The following is a 12,245-nucleotide window of genomic DNA, read 5'->3' as shown; positions in this document are numbered from 1 at the left end:
ACAAAAAAAACAACGTTATTCAGGGTTGTACTAAATCATAACGTTTATTGTTTGTCTTTCAGCCATCTCAGCCACTTTCATCCATCTTTCTTCGTCGCTATGAATGCCCTTGCAGTTCCAGTTGCATTATGGGATAGACAATCAAGACCGTAAGTGTGCATCGTTTGCATACTCAAAAATGGTTGCCTAGGCAGTAGGTCATCCGGGTACTTTTTGCATACTTTTTAATATATTCTATGTTTTCGGACATTATAACCGCTCTCGCGTACTGTTCAGTATGAAAGTATGCGATTTGGGACGCAGCTAGTGAGTTTTATGCATGTAAGTATTCTTTTATGATACAGGTTAAAATGCTTTATGATGCGTAATTTCTGGGAATCTGGAAGGAATTTATCCTGTACTAAGGGAAAAAATGATTCGATTTTAAAGCAAAACGCTGGAGAACTGAGTTTCCACTGTATGTTCACAAAACAACAACACTGACCTGACTGACAAGTTCAAGTTCTTTTTTTTCTTCTTTAAAACAGATGTAGGCACACCAGCACCACTGGTGGCAGCAATGCACAATGAATTTGGTTTAAAAGCTGAAAAACAGAAGAAAAAAAAACAGAACTGGGAGGAGAACCGACAAGCTTGTTTCTTCATTCTGCTCATAAAACAACTCAGAGAAGAATTCAGCAGCACTAACACTGAGCTCTCTGCTTCTGTCACCATGGGTTCAAGTCATTCTCAAGAGGACACGGATCGAGTTTTAACCGCAATGTTACAACTAGCAAGTGATATCAGTTTAGACGATTCTTTGCTGAAGTATTCTGGAGTAAACTCAGCAGTTGTACTGGAAGATTCCACTTCAGAGTTTATTCAAACCTCTCTGGACCATGTGGGAGGAATTTTGACTAATTTTAATGGTGTACCAAACGCTGTGGGTCTGGGAGCACTGGTTATATCGATGTTTCTAAACATTGCAGTCAGTTCTTCAGGGAACGACGGCGGCAACACGGCGGAAATTCTGAGCCATGTGATAGCTGTAGAAAAGGCGGTGGCAGTGAGAGACACCATGAACGAGTATCTGAACCGACTTCACATGTACATGAGAGAACCGGTGAAGGCGCAAGAAGAAACGACGCGTCTGGAGAAACAGCTGAGTGAACAACTCACTCGTCTGAAGAACTCCATGCTGTTCGATGGCCACATGAACCCATCATCACTAAAGTGGTGGATAAACGGTGCAGCTTTCCATTCCCAGATGGTCATTCACTCAGCCCGACTGGAGACGACCGACAAGATCATCGGGAGAGCTGAACTGGAAAACCGTGTCGCTTCTATTGGCAGTGTGGTGGACTGACATTATTCAGACCTACAACAGCTGTTGGTGGCGCACCGTAAACTACTGGAACATGAAGAATTTATTCGGGTGTTCGATAACTGGGAACCAGTGAAACGAGTAAAAAGTTATTTCCCCGAGCTTAAGTACAACATCAAGGAACTGATAACCCAGCACGATACATTTAAGGTGCCATCGTAACGTTAAGCTCCTCCATCTTGGATGATAGGTCTTGGAAAACCAGTAGTTGTTCACTAAAGGCGCATTTACATGAGAAGCGACACGTTAAGTTTTGTGCGCCGCTATTTTGTCACTTCTCTTAAATAAAAGCTTTTTTTTCTTCCAAAAATGATGCGGTTATTTTGCATTGTGCTTCAGTATGAAGGTAGAAATACTCTTATCATTAAAACACACTTATGTTATCAGAAAAAGTTTTAAGCTACTGACCACTTTATAAGTAGCATATTTTGTTAGTGCTGATAATGAACTGTTCACTACAGAATCTGTTAAAAATCTGCCTTCTGGATGATGATCTGGTTTTGCCGACATCGGTCTTACTGCTCTACATTACTGACTTGTATACAATGTTACAATGTTTTTAATCATGAAACTCATGGTTTTAATTTTAATAAGACGCTGTAAATCTGTCGGTTATCAGTTAAGAGAAAATTTACAGCAAAATTAACATCCCTAATATATATGCATTATGTTTTATGTTCTTTCATGTATTTCTTTATGCTGAGTGACTCCAGCAAGTTCTTTATCAGAGATCATTTCTTGGCTCTTTCTATGATGCATTATCTTTCTATGCTGTTTTTTTTTTGTCTGTGAGGTTTTTTTTAATTATGATGCAATTTAATATTATCACACAGTCGTTTTTATGAATCACTATTAGTTATGAGTACAGTACATTATGCATGAGTATATAATAGTATATTCACAGATTTGCAGATTTGTATAAAGGTTCTGTAATGATCATTTTATTCTCATACTCTCAGATAAATAGGTGTTGGTAGTTTCCATTTAAATAAGCATGGAGAGTGAATTTATGCATGCATTTAACGTTATAATTTCTAGTAGTGCCTTAAAAGACACAAAGTTTCTGATGATGTAAGGGTGTGAGGGAGCATCTCATTTAAGGGAGAATGCAGCTGTAACCATACAGGATATTTGAAGATGAAAAGTAATTAATTTGGATAATGTCGTGCTGCCCTGTGTGCTATGCTCTGCCACGACCAACAGTATAAACCATTATTTTTGTTTTTGTGTAATGGAACTTATGTGTGAAGAACCTTATATCATGGTGTTATCAGTAAGAAGAATAAATTTCCTCTATTAAGTATTGCTTTCATGTCTGATTTCATTTGGATATTCCACTGGTATATATGCAGAAAAAACTATTTTAGTCATACAGAATTCTGAAATGAAACTGTGGCATAATTGGTTGGAAACTCTCAATTATTTAAACTCTTTAATAGGACATCATCATGACTGCCAAAACATGATACTGTAAAAGATTAATGCTTCCCACACACAGTTGATAATAAACAATGAAGACACAACAAACAGGTATTTTAATCCTTTTTAACCTTCTGCTCACCCATCAATTCCTCCCTCCATATAATACTAAAGAAGTCAAAAACCATAATGTCTTTAAAAATAGGGAAAGGCTGCTACTGAAAAATACATTTCACTAGGTATCTGGAAGCAAATGTCGCACAATAAACCTATAATGCTAAATAGATGGCTTCAGAACAACTGGACAGTATTTTTAATCCATCTCAAACTAATATAAAAAATTCAAACTTTTTTAATGGCTTTCACACTTGCCTAACAGAAACATTATTAAAAATGTAAAGGTAGACTTTGAAACTGCTTTGCATGTATAAATGCCTAAGATGTGTCAGAACCAGTGAGTAAACATTTCTAAAGCAAGAACTGAATGTGATTTAGCTGCCAGTAAAGAAAGTTTGTAGGCTAGGATATTTGCCAAAGGGTCTTTTATTATTTCTGTTAAAATTGTTTCGCTACCTTTTTAAGTATAAAATAACTATGGATTTTAATTAATTATTTAAAATGGCTTAAGTTGAATAACCGAAGTTTCATTGTATTGGCCTGTCAAGTTTAAAGTTCAGTTTTTTTTCCACACAAAAGATGTTTTCACCTTAAACTAATTAAAGAAATTCAAACTAAAGCTTTTACAGTTACCTGACAGAATTATTAAAAAATGTAAACGTAGATCTTTGAATTGCTTTGCACGCATAAATGCCTAAGACATGTCAGAACTAGCAGCGATTTACAAGAACCAGTGAGTAAACATTTCTAAAGCAAGATCTGAATGTGATTTAGCTGCCATTTAAAAAAGTTTGCAAGCTGGTATAGTTGCCTAAGGGGATTTTATTACTTTTGACTAGGTATGGTGTTCAGACATGCCACATATTTTCTTTGCCTTTTTAAGTATAAAATAACTTTGCATTAATACTTGCAGAGATGTAATTCATTAATTACAGTTACACTCATACACTGAGACATTAATCATTTTCAATATTTCTACAGTCATACACACATTTTTTAAATACATGGTGGTTGTAAAATTAAAATCATAGCCTAAAATAGTACTAATTAAATTTAATACCAGTATTGTTTATGTTTTATTTGTATTTAATTACTTATGAAAAAACCATTATGAAAAATGACAAAATCTTTATTATGTAAACTGGCATTTTTCAGACCTTTTCATGACAAACTAATGTAGATGTAACAGGATGTATTAGATAATGTACAGTAATTGCTTGGATATTAGAAATTTGCATTGTTGATCTACTTTTGATTTTGTCAAAATATTTAAATCTCATGATTTAATAACTACGATTAAATAAGATTTTTTCTGTGTTAAACCAAAACTAAGCAAACTTGACTACATAACATTCTAGACAAAGGGCTAAACCTAACACACGTGCTTTGGGACGAGGGAGGCACTCATGGCGTTCAACCACCGCCATGGGTGCACCTGAACCCCCCCATGCAGGGCCAAATCACCAGCATGGTGCTACTGGCAGGTCAGGCGAATACATTCATACTATTGGCTATGCCTGGGGGTGACTACATTCACACATCAGCACCACTTGTGGCAGCAATACGCCATGAATTTGTAAAAAAAAAAAAAAAACGGCATAAAACGCAGGGAGGAGAACCGACAAACTTACTTTCTGTAATCCGCTCATAAAACAACGTCAAGAAGAATTCAGCACCTAACACTTGAGTTCTCTGGTTCTGTCGTCATGGGTTCAAGTCATTCTCACGAGGAGCTTGTAAACATGATATTAGAATCATTGGATATAAGTATAGACAATAATTTGCTGAAGTATTCTGGAGTAAACTCAGCAGCTGTACTGGAAGACCACACTTCCATGCTGATCAGAACGACCCAGGATGTGGGAAGTTTTTTGACTAATATTCAAGGTGTACCAAACGCTGTGGGTCTGGGAGCACTGGTTATATCGATGTTTCTAAACATTGTGGTCGGTTCTTCAGGGAACGACGGCGGCAACACGGCGAAAATTCTGAGCCGTGTGATAGCTAAGGAAAAGGCGGTGGCAGTGAGAGACACCATGAACGAGTATCTGAACCGACTTCACATGTACATGAGAGAACCGGTGAAGGCGCGAGAAGAAACGACGCGTCTGGAGAAACAGCTGAGTGAACAACTCACTGGTCTGAAGAACTCCATCTTACACGATGACCAATTAGACATGTCAGCATATAGGTGGTGGGTAAACGGTGCGGCTTTCCATTCCCAGATGGTCATTCACTCAGCCCGACTGGAGACCACCGACAAGATACTAGGGGGAACTGAACTGGAAAACCGTGTCGCTACTGCTGGCAGTGTGGTGGACCGACATTATTCAGGACCTACAACTGCTGTTGACGAAGATCCGTAAAGGTCTGATGTTCCCTGACGAGTGGATTCCGTTGTTCGATAATTGGGATCAAGCTAAACGACTAAGAAGTTATTTCCTCAAGCTTAGGGAGAACAGCAGGGAACTGATCAACCAACACGATACATTTAAGGTGCCTTCGTATCGTTACACTAATCCATGGTGGAGGAGATAGGTCTTGGAAAACCAGTCGTCGTTCACTAAAGGCGCATTTACATGAGAAGCGACACGTTAAGTTTTGTGCACAGCTATTTTGTCACTTCTCTTGAATGCGCCTTTGTGAGTTTTTTTTCCTCCAAAATTATTATTGCAGTTATTTTGCATTGTGCTTCAGTATAAAGGTAGAATTATTCTTATGATAAAAACACTTATGCTATCAGAAAGAGTTTTAAGCTACTGACCACTTTATAAGTAGCATATTTTGTTAGTACTGGTAATGAACTGTTCACTACAGTATCTGTTAAAAATCTGCCTTCTGGATGATGATCTGGTTTTGCCTACATCGGTCTTACTGCTCTACATTACTGCCTTGTATACAATGTTACAATGTTTTTAATCATGAAACTGTTTTAATAAAACTGTCTTAATGAATGTTTTAATTTTAATAAGATGCTGTAAATCTGTCGGTTATCAGTTAAGAGAAAATGGCAAAATTAACATTCCTAATATATCTGCATTAGGTTGAATGTTTATGTTCTTTAATCTTTTTCTTTATGCTGAGTGACTCCAGCAATGACTAAATTCTTTATCATTCCTTGGATCATTTCTTGGCTCTTTCTATGATGCATTATCCATTTTATGCTGTTTTTTTGTCGGTGAGTTTTTTTTAATTATTGATGCAATTTAATATTATCACACAGTCGTTTTCATGAATCAGTATCAGTTATGAGTACAGTACATTCTGCTTGAGTATATAATAGTATATTGATAGATTTGCAGATTTGTATATAGGTTCTGTAATGATCATTTTATTCTCATACTCTCAGATAAATAGGTGTTGGTAGTTTCCATTTAAATAAGCATGGAGAGTAAATTTATGCATGCATTTAACGTTATAATTTCTAGTAGTGCCTTAAAAGACACAAAGTTTCTGATGATGTAAGGGTGTGAGGGAGCATCTCATTTAAGGGAGAATGCAGCTGTAACCATACAGGATATTTGAAGATGAAAAGTAATTAATTTGGATAATGTCGTGCTGCCCTGTGTGATATGCTCTGCCACGACCAACAGTATAAACCATTATTTTTTGTTTTTGTGTAATGGAACTTATGTGTGAAGAACCTTATATCATGGTGTTATCAGTAAGAAGAATAAATTTCCTCTATTAAGTATTGCTTTCATGTCTGATTTCATTTGCATATTCCACTAGTATACAGGTCCTTCTCAAAAAATTAGCATATTGTGATAAAGTTCATTATTTTCCATAATGTAATGATAAAAATTAAACTTTCATATATTTTAGATTCATTGCACACCAACTGAAATATTTCAGGTCTTTTATTGTTTTAATACTGATGATTTTGGCATACAGCTCATGAAAACCCAAAATTCCTATCTCAAAAAATTAGCATATTTCATCCGACCAATAAAAGAAAAGTGTTTTTAATACAAAAAAAGTCAACCTTCAAATAATTATGTTCAGTTATGCACTCAATACTTGGTCGGGAATCCTTTTGCAGAAATGACTGCTTCAATGCGGCGTGGCATGGAGGCAATCAGCCTGTGGCACTGCTGAGGTGTTATGGAGGCCCAGGATGCTTCGATAGCGGCCTTAAGCTCATCCAGAGTGTTGGGTCTTGTGTCTCTCAACTTTCTCTTCACAATATCCCACAGATTCTCTATGGGGTTCAGGTCAGGAGAGTTGGCAGGCCAATTGAGCACAGTAATACCATGGTCAGTAAACCATTCACCAGTGGTTTTGGCACGGTAAGCAGGTGCCAGGTCGTGCTGAAAAATGAAATCTTCATCTCCATAAAGCTTTTCAGCAGATGGAAGCATGAAGTGCTCCAAAATCTCCTGATAGCTAGCTGCATTGACCCTGCCCTTGATAAAACACAGTGGACCAACACCAGCAGCTGACATGGCACCCCAGACCATCACTGACTGTGGGTACTTGACACTGGACTTCAGGCATTTTGGCATTTCCTTCTCCCCAGTCTTCCTCCAGACTCTGGCACCTTGATTTCCGAAAACAGTACTTTGGACCACTGAGCAACAGTCCAGTGCTGCTTCTCTGTAGCCCAGGTCAGGCGCTTCTGCCGCTGTTTCTGGTTCAAAAGTGGCTTGACCTGGGGAATGCGGCACCTGTAGCCCATTTCCTGCACACGCCTGTGCACGGTGGCTCTGGATGTTTCTACTCCAGACTCAGTCCACTGCTTCCGCAGGTCCCCCAAGGTCTGGAATCGGCCCTTCTCCACAATCTTCCTCAGGGTCCGGTCACCTCTTCTCGTTGTGCAGCGTTTTCTGCCACACTTTTTCCTTCCCACAGACTTCCCACTGAGGTGCCTTGATACAGCACTCTGGGAACAGCCTATTCGTTCAGAAATTTCTTTCTGTGTCTTACCCTCTTGCTTGAGGGTGTCAATGATGGCCTTCTGGACAGCAGTCAGGTCGGCAGTCTTACCCATGATTGCAGTTTTGAGTAATGAACCAGGCTGGGAGTTTTTAAAAGCAGCTGTATGTGGCTAGTGACCAACATGACTTTAGTTAACTAGTCAACCTTGTAGTGTCTTTACTGGTTTGCTGGTCTTGAGTGTAAGAAGGTCATTAGTTGCCAGGATTCACACAAGTGTGTTTCAAGCCTTTAGTGATGAAGAGAGGAACAAAAGCAACAGGGTCAGTCTATTCTCATGGTAATATACTACTACTACTACACACACACACACAAACACACACACACACACACACACATACACATACACAGCTGTTCCCACAGTATCTGATATTGCAGGCATAAAGACATAAAGAGAATATATACATGTACTCTCGTCTCTAGTCTTCTGCACTCACCCCTCTATTCACGTTTATGCGGAGCTTGTCCACAATCAGCGACCCATTTGTCAGCTTTTCGTAACATGAACAATAAATGGGCAGACAGGAATGCTAACCACACAGCTCACACACAGCACTGTGCAGTTCAACACATCAGCCACCACAATGAATAGAAACCTTTCACACCATGGTCAGTCTAGTTACATAAAGCTGCATGAGCTTGTGGAATCTGTAAACTCTGGCCATTGCTTTTTGGTCTAGTTGGTATTTATGAACTTAAAGGTGTACTTTAAACTGTTACCCCAAATGCAGGCTCCACACCCATAGAATTACATACCTAGTTACACTAAAGGATTTAGCTAATTAAACAAAACATAATGTTATACATTTAAAAAAAGTTGATTAAATAAATTAACACTCATTCCACAATTACCAGTTAATTTATCAGCAGTTGCTTTACCTTTAGCTTGCACCAGAACTGACTAAAATCAGACCCATTAACAGATGAGCACATGTTTCTTGCTTAGTAATTGTTTCTTTGCTACTGTACTCTAGTGGCTAGAGACATGTCAGTTCTTTAGAGGCACAGGAAGCTTGGACAATTTCAGCTAACTGGCCACTTTGGGTCGATTTACTGCTTTCGAGTTTCCTCAGTTAAAGATATTGACTCTCACTGTTGTCTGGTATAGTCTTAAAATGTCCTTTTCAAACTGTTACGTCTAAACCCTGAACCCAAGCAGGGACTTCTAGATGGCAGCACTTAACTTAGACTTAACAAAAAAATTGGAATTTGTGTATGTTTAGGAAACATACACCAAATTACAGCTATTAAGTTAATATCATGTTTAGGTGTCGTTTGTGGAGTAAAGTAAGATTGCATACGCGTTAGGAGATTACGCTCTGTCTCACACTGCCCTCTCCTGGCATCTGAGAGTTACTACACTGGCAAAAAGAGGAAAAAGGATTCTAGGTGACTGAATGAATGCTACACTTTTGTGAGTCCTGCCAGTGTTTTTTACTGTCTATTCTTAGTCACTAACTAGAAATCAAAATGTGTTTTTACAGTTTTATATTTATTTTTCTTTGTAAATGTAAAACTTTTCTTCTACCACAATTTCTGTTCACTTACAAACATGTATAATACATTTATCTCATGTTTGTTTTGTCATTTTTTGTTCTCATACAGAACTGTTTGATCAGGGTGACTTCTCGAGGCAGAGAGGCTTTGGTTACAGACTTTGGTTTGGCCAGAGAAGTAGTGGAACTCCCTGCTAAAGACCGGAAGCTGTCACTAGTCGGCTCGGCCTTTTGGATGGCGCCTGAGATGCTGCGTGGTGAACCTTATGACCGCAAGGTGATCACAGAACTTAAATATTTGTAAAAGGGTAAAACAGGTTGGATAAATGTCTTGTATATGTCTTTTATGTCTTTTAATGTAATTTTTTATTTATTGTAACTTTTTTGGAATTGTCTCACATAATATTTTGTCATATTCTTTCTTTTCTATATATTAGACAGCATTCAAGTCCTGTTTGATATATTATTAAGATAAATTGTTTGGCTAGATGAATTATTCTGCTAGTTGCTAGTGTGATGTTGTGTGGGTGTTCTTCACACCTGGCTGATTTCGCTCTCTCTGGTATAATTAGGTTGATGTGTTCTCTTTTGGGATTGTACTGTGTGAAATTCTAGCCAGAATCCCAGCAGACCCAGAAATCCTGCCAAGAACTCAGGTAAACATGATAATGACTATAATGTTAAACAATCTTATTGTTACGATTAAAAATCTGAATTTTAAATTAGTTTTTAAATACCAGAAACATGATGTGGAACTATATAACTGATTTGCAATACAATGTGTGTGTGTGTGTGTGTGTGTGTGTTAGGACTATGGTTTGGATGTGTCTGCTTTTAGGAAGATGGTTTCTGGTTGTCCACAGCGTGTACTGGACCTGGCTGCCAACTGCTGCTTGGTATGTATTGCATTGTATCACTACTGTACCAGGACTAGAAATTAACCAATCAGCATTGTCTTGTAAAAACCTGAGGGGTGGACACATGGGCTACCAGACCACAGGCTACAGTTTCACACCAAGTTCTACTCCTTTTAGACAACAGTATGTGGTTTCAGTGGGCACAGGCTTACTGACGCTTAAGAGAGATAAAAGTTTGGAAAATGTTGCATGATCGTGATACAGATGGAAGGGTCAGGATTTGGCATATTCTTGTCTAGCAGGAGTTGAACCTGATGTGGTCTTCTGCTGTTGTTTCTCCTATGATTTAATGGTCAATTTATTTGCCAAAGTGTCTTGTGGCTAAAAGAAAATGGCTTTTTGCAGACACTGCTTTCTCCAATCCAATACAAAATTAAAATCTTCATCTTCAAGGTATAACAGTGAACAGTAAACAGTGATAAGTGTAAAATAGGCTTTACATGTAAATCTACAGCAGTAATAACAGTTTTTCTTTGGATTTGTAGAGTAAGTGTAGAGTAACATCATTTGAAATGTTATTGACTGTCATATATTTTATACAGTAAATTTTACAGCAGTGTTTAATTTGTCCTTGTTGCTTCAGATGGAAGCGTTCCGACGGCCGTCATTCACTGAGGTACTGGATGAGCTGTCGGAGGTGGTAGAGACCCTGGAGCCACCTGCACAAACAGATCTGACCACCGGCTGAGCTATAATGTTCTACTTTGTGAGCACTCCAAACCAACGTACCTAAACAAAAGTAAGAGGAAACAAGGTCATCAGAACAACCGGATCTGTCTTTCACAGATTTTAAAACTGTATGGCAGTGGGAAAAAGAACTAAACAATCCACAGATCTATCGGCTCTCATACAAAGATACACAATAGAAATTGTGTACAACTTCTCATTGCTAGATCTGATCCAGGACCAAACTCTTTCTGACTGGTTTTAATAAATACAGTTAAATACAGTTATGCAGAAACTGCTGCTGCTAAATGGACTGAAATTTTAATTTGACTGAACCAAGCTGATAAAACTGTATCATGGAGATTATCTACTAATAGTTTTCTTCTTTAATGTCTCACAGGTTTTATTCCTGACTTCTTCACAGGTTTGGGACTTACAGGTTTATGTCTAGTGTAGAGTTTTGCTATCTGACAAAGATGATGATTTGATGATGAAGTTCTCAGTCTACTCAGGCTAAATTATATTTTTGTAGATTGGTGTAGATAAAATCTAAGATGTACATACAGCAAGTATTTTGGTACAAATTCCTCTATTCTATTTGTATTTTAGATTTTTCTTGCCCTTTTATTAGTGTGCTTGCAAATTATTACATGGTTAAACTGTTCTTATATAAGACAATAATACACAGCTGGACTTCCTTCTTGTGCTTAGGTAGCTTGCCTAACAAAAATGGTGTACAGGCCAGGAAGCCAGGATGTTTCCTGAAAAGGACTGTTTGTGCATTTATGTATTTTATATGAACTCAGTCCAAAAGTGTGAATCCAAAAGCGTTTTACTTTTTGTCTGTGTATCGGTGTGTGATCAGCTTGACTCCTTGTTTTTATGTAGCACCAAAGTAGACTGGTTTGGTGTAAAAATTCCCTAGAGCTTAAAGGCAGGGATTTAAATAATAAAAGCCTTTTTAGTTGCAATTTCTGATGATATTAGGTTTCCTAATATATTTTTTTCCTGTGCAATTTCAGTATTTGCTCTGTTCTGCTCAGCGTTGTGGTGGTCCATAGCCACCCTGAAACACTGGGAGAGCACCAGTCAATCACAGACCATCACAAACTCATCCTGTAGGTCGTCAGTTTGCACTTAATGTCTTAATGTGACATCATAGCAAGCATGACAAAATTACTCACTGATTAGTCTCAAACAAACAAGCTCTGGTTATGGGATTTTTAAACAGTGCTCAAACCAAAAACATAAGTCAGCAGTGCCCAGTGATCAGAAATTGTCCACTGATTAAAGACTAGAGGATGTGCTCTAGAGAGTATGTGTTCTTAATAA

General features: G+C 38.0%; 1 protein-coding gene and 1 long non-coding RNA gene across 2 annotated transcripts; both read left to right on the top strand.

The window, feature by feature from the left end:
* The first annotated feature begins 88 nt into the window (after positions 1 to 88).
* LOC134335152 (uncharacterized) lies at positions 89 to 2,664 on the top strand. Its single transcript, XM_063017611.1, has 2 exons — positions 89 to 149; positions 528 to 2,664. Exons 1-2 carry the CDS (start codon positions 104 to 106, stop codon positions 1,343 to 1,345), a joined length of 864 nt encoding a protein of 287 aa, XP_062873681.1. The 5' UTR covers positions 89 to 103; the 3' UTR covers positions 1,346 to 2,664.
* Positions 2,665 to 9,900: 7,236 nt separating this feature from the next.
* Positions 9,901 to 11,065, top strand: LOC134335669 (uncharacterized). Its single transcript, XR_010015638.1, has 3 exons — positions 9,901 to 9,986; positions 10,140 to 10,226; positions 10,831 to 11,065. It is a non-coding gene; the product is annotated as an uncharacterized LOC134335669 (long non-coding RNA).
* The last annotated feature ends 1,180 nt before the right edge of the window (positions 11,066 to 12,245 follow it).

This window comes from Trichomycterus rosablanca, chromosome 21 (genome assembly GCF_030014385.1).
Source record: "Trichomycterus rosablanca isolate fTriRos1 chromosome 21, fTriRos1.hap1, whole genome shotgun sequence".
Lineage (NCBI taxonomy): Eukaryota > Metazoa > Chordata > Actinopteri > Siluriformes > Trichomycteridae > Trichomycterus > Trichomycterus rosablanca.
This window is presented reverse-complemented; position numbering and strand designations above follow the sequence as displayed.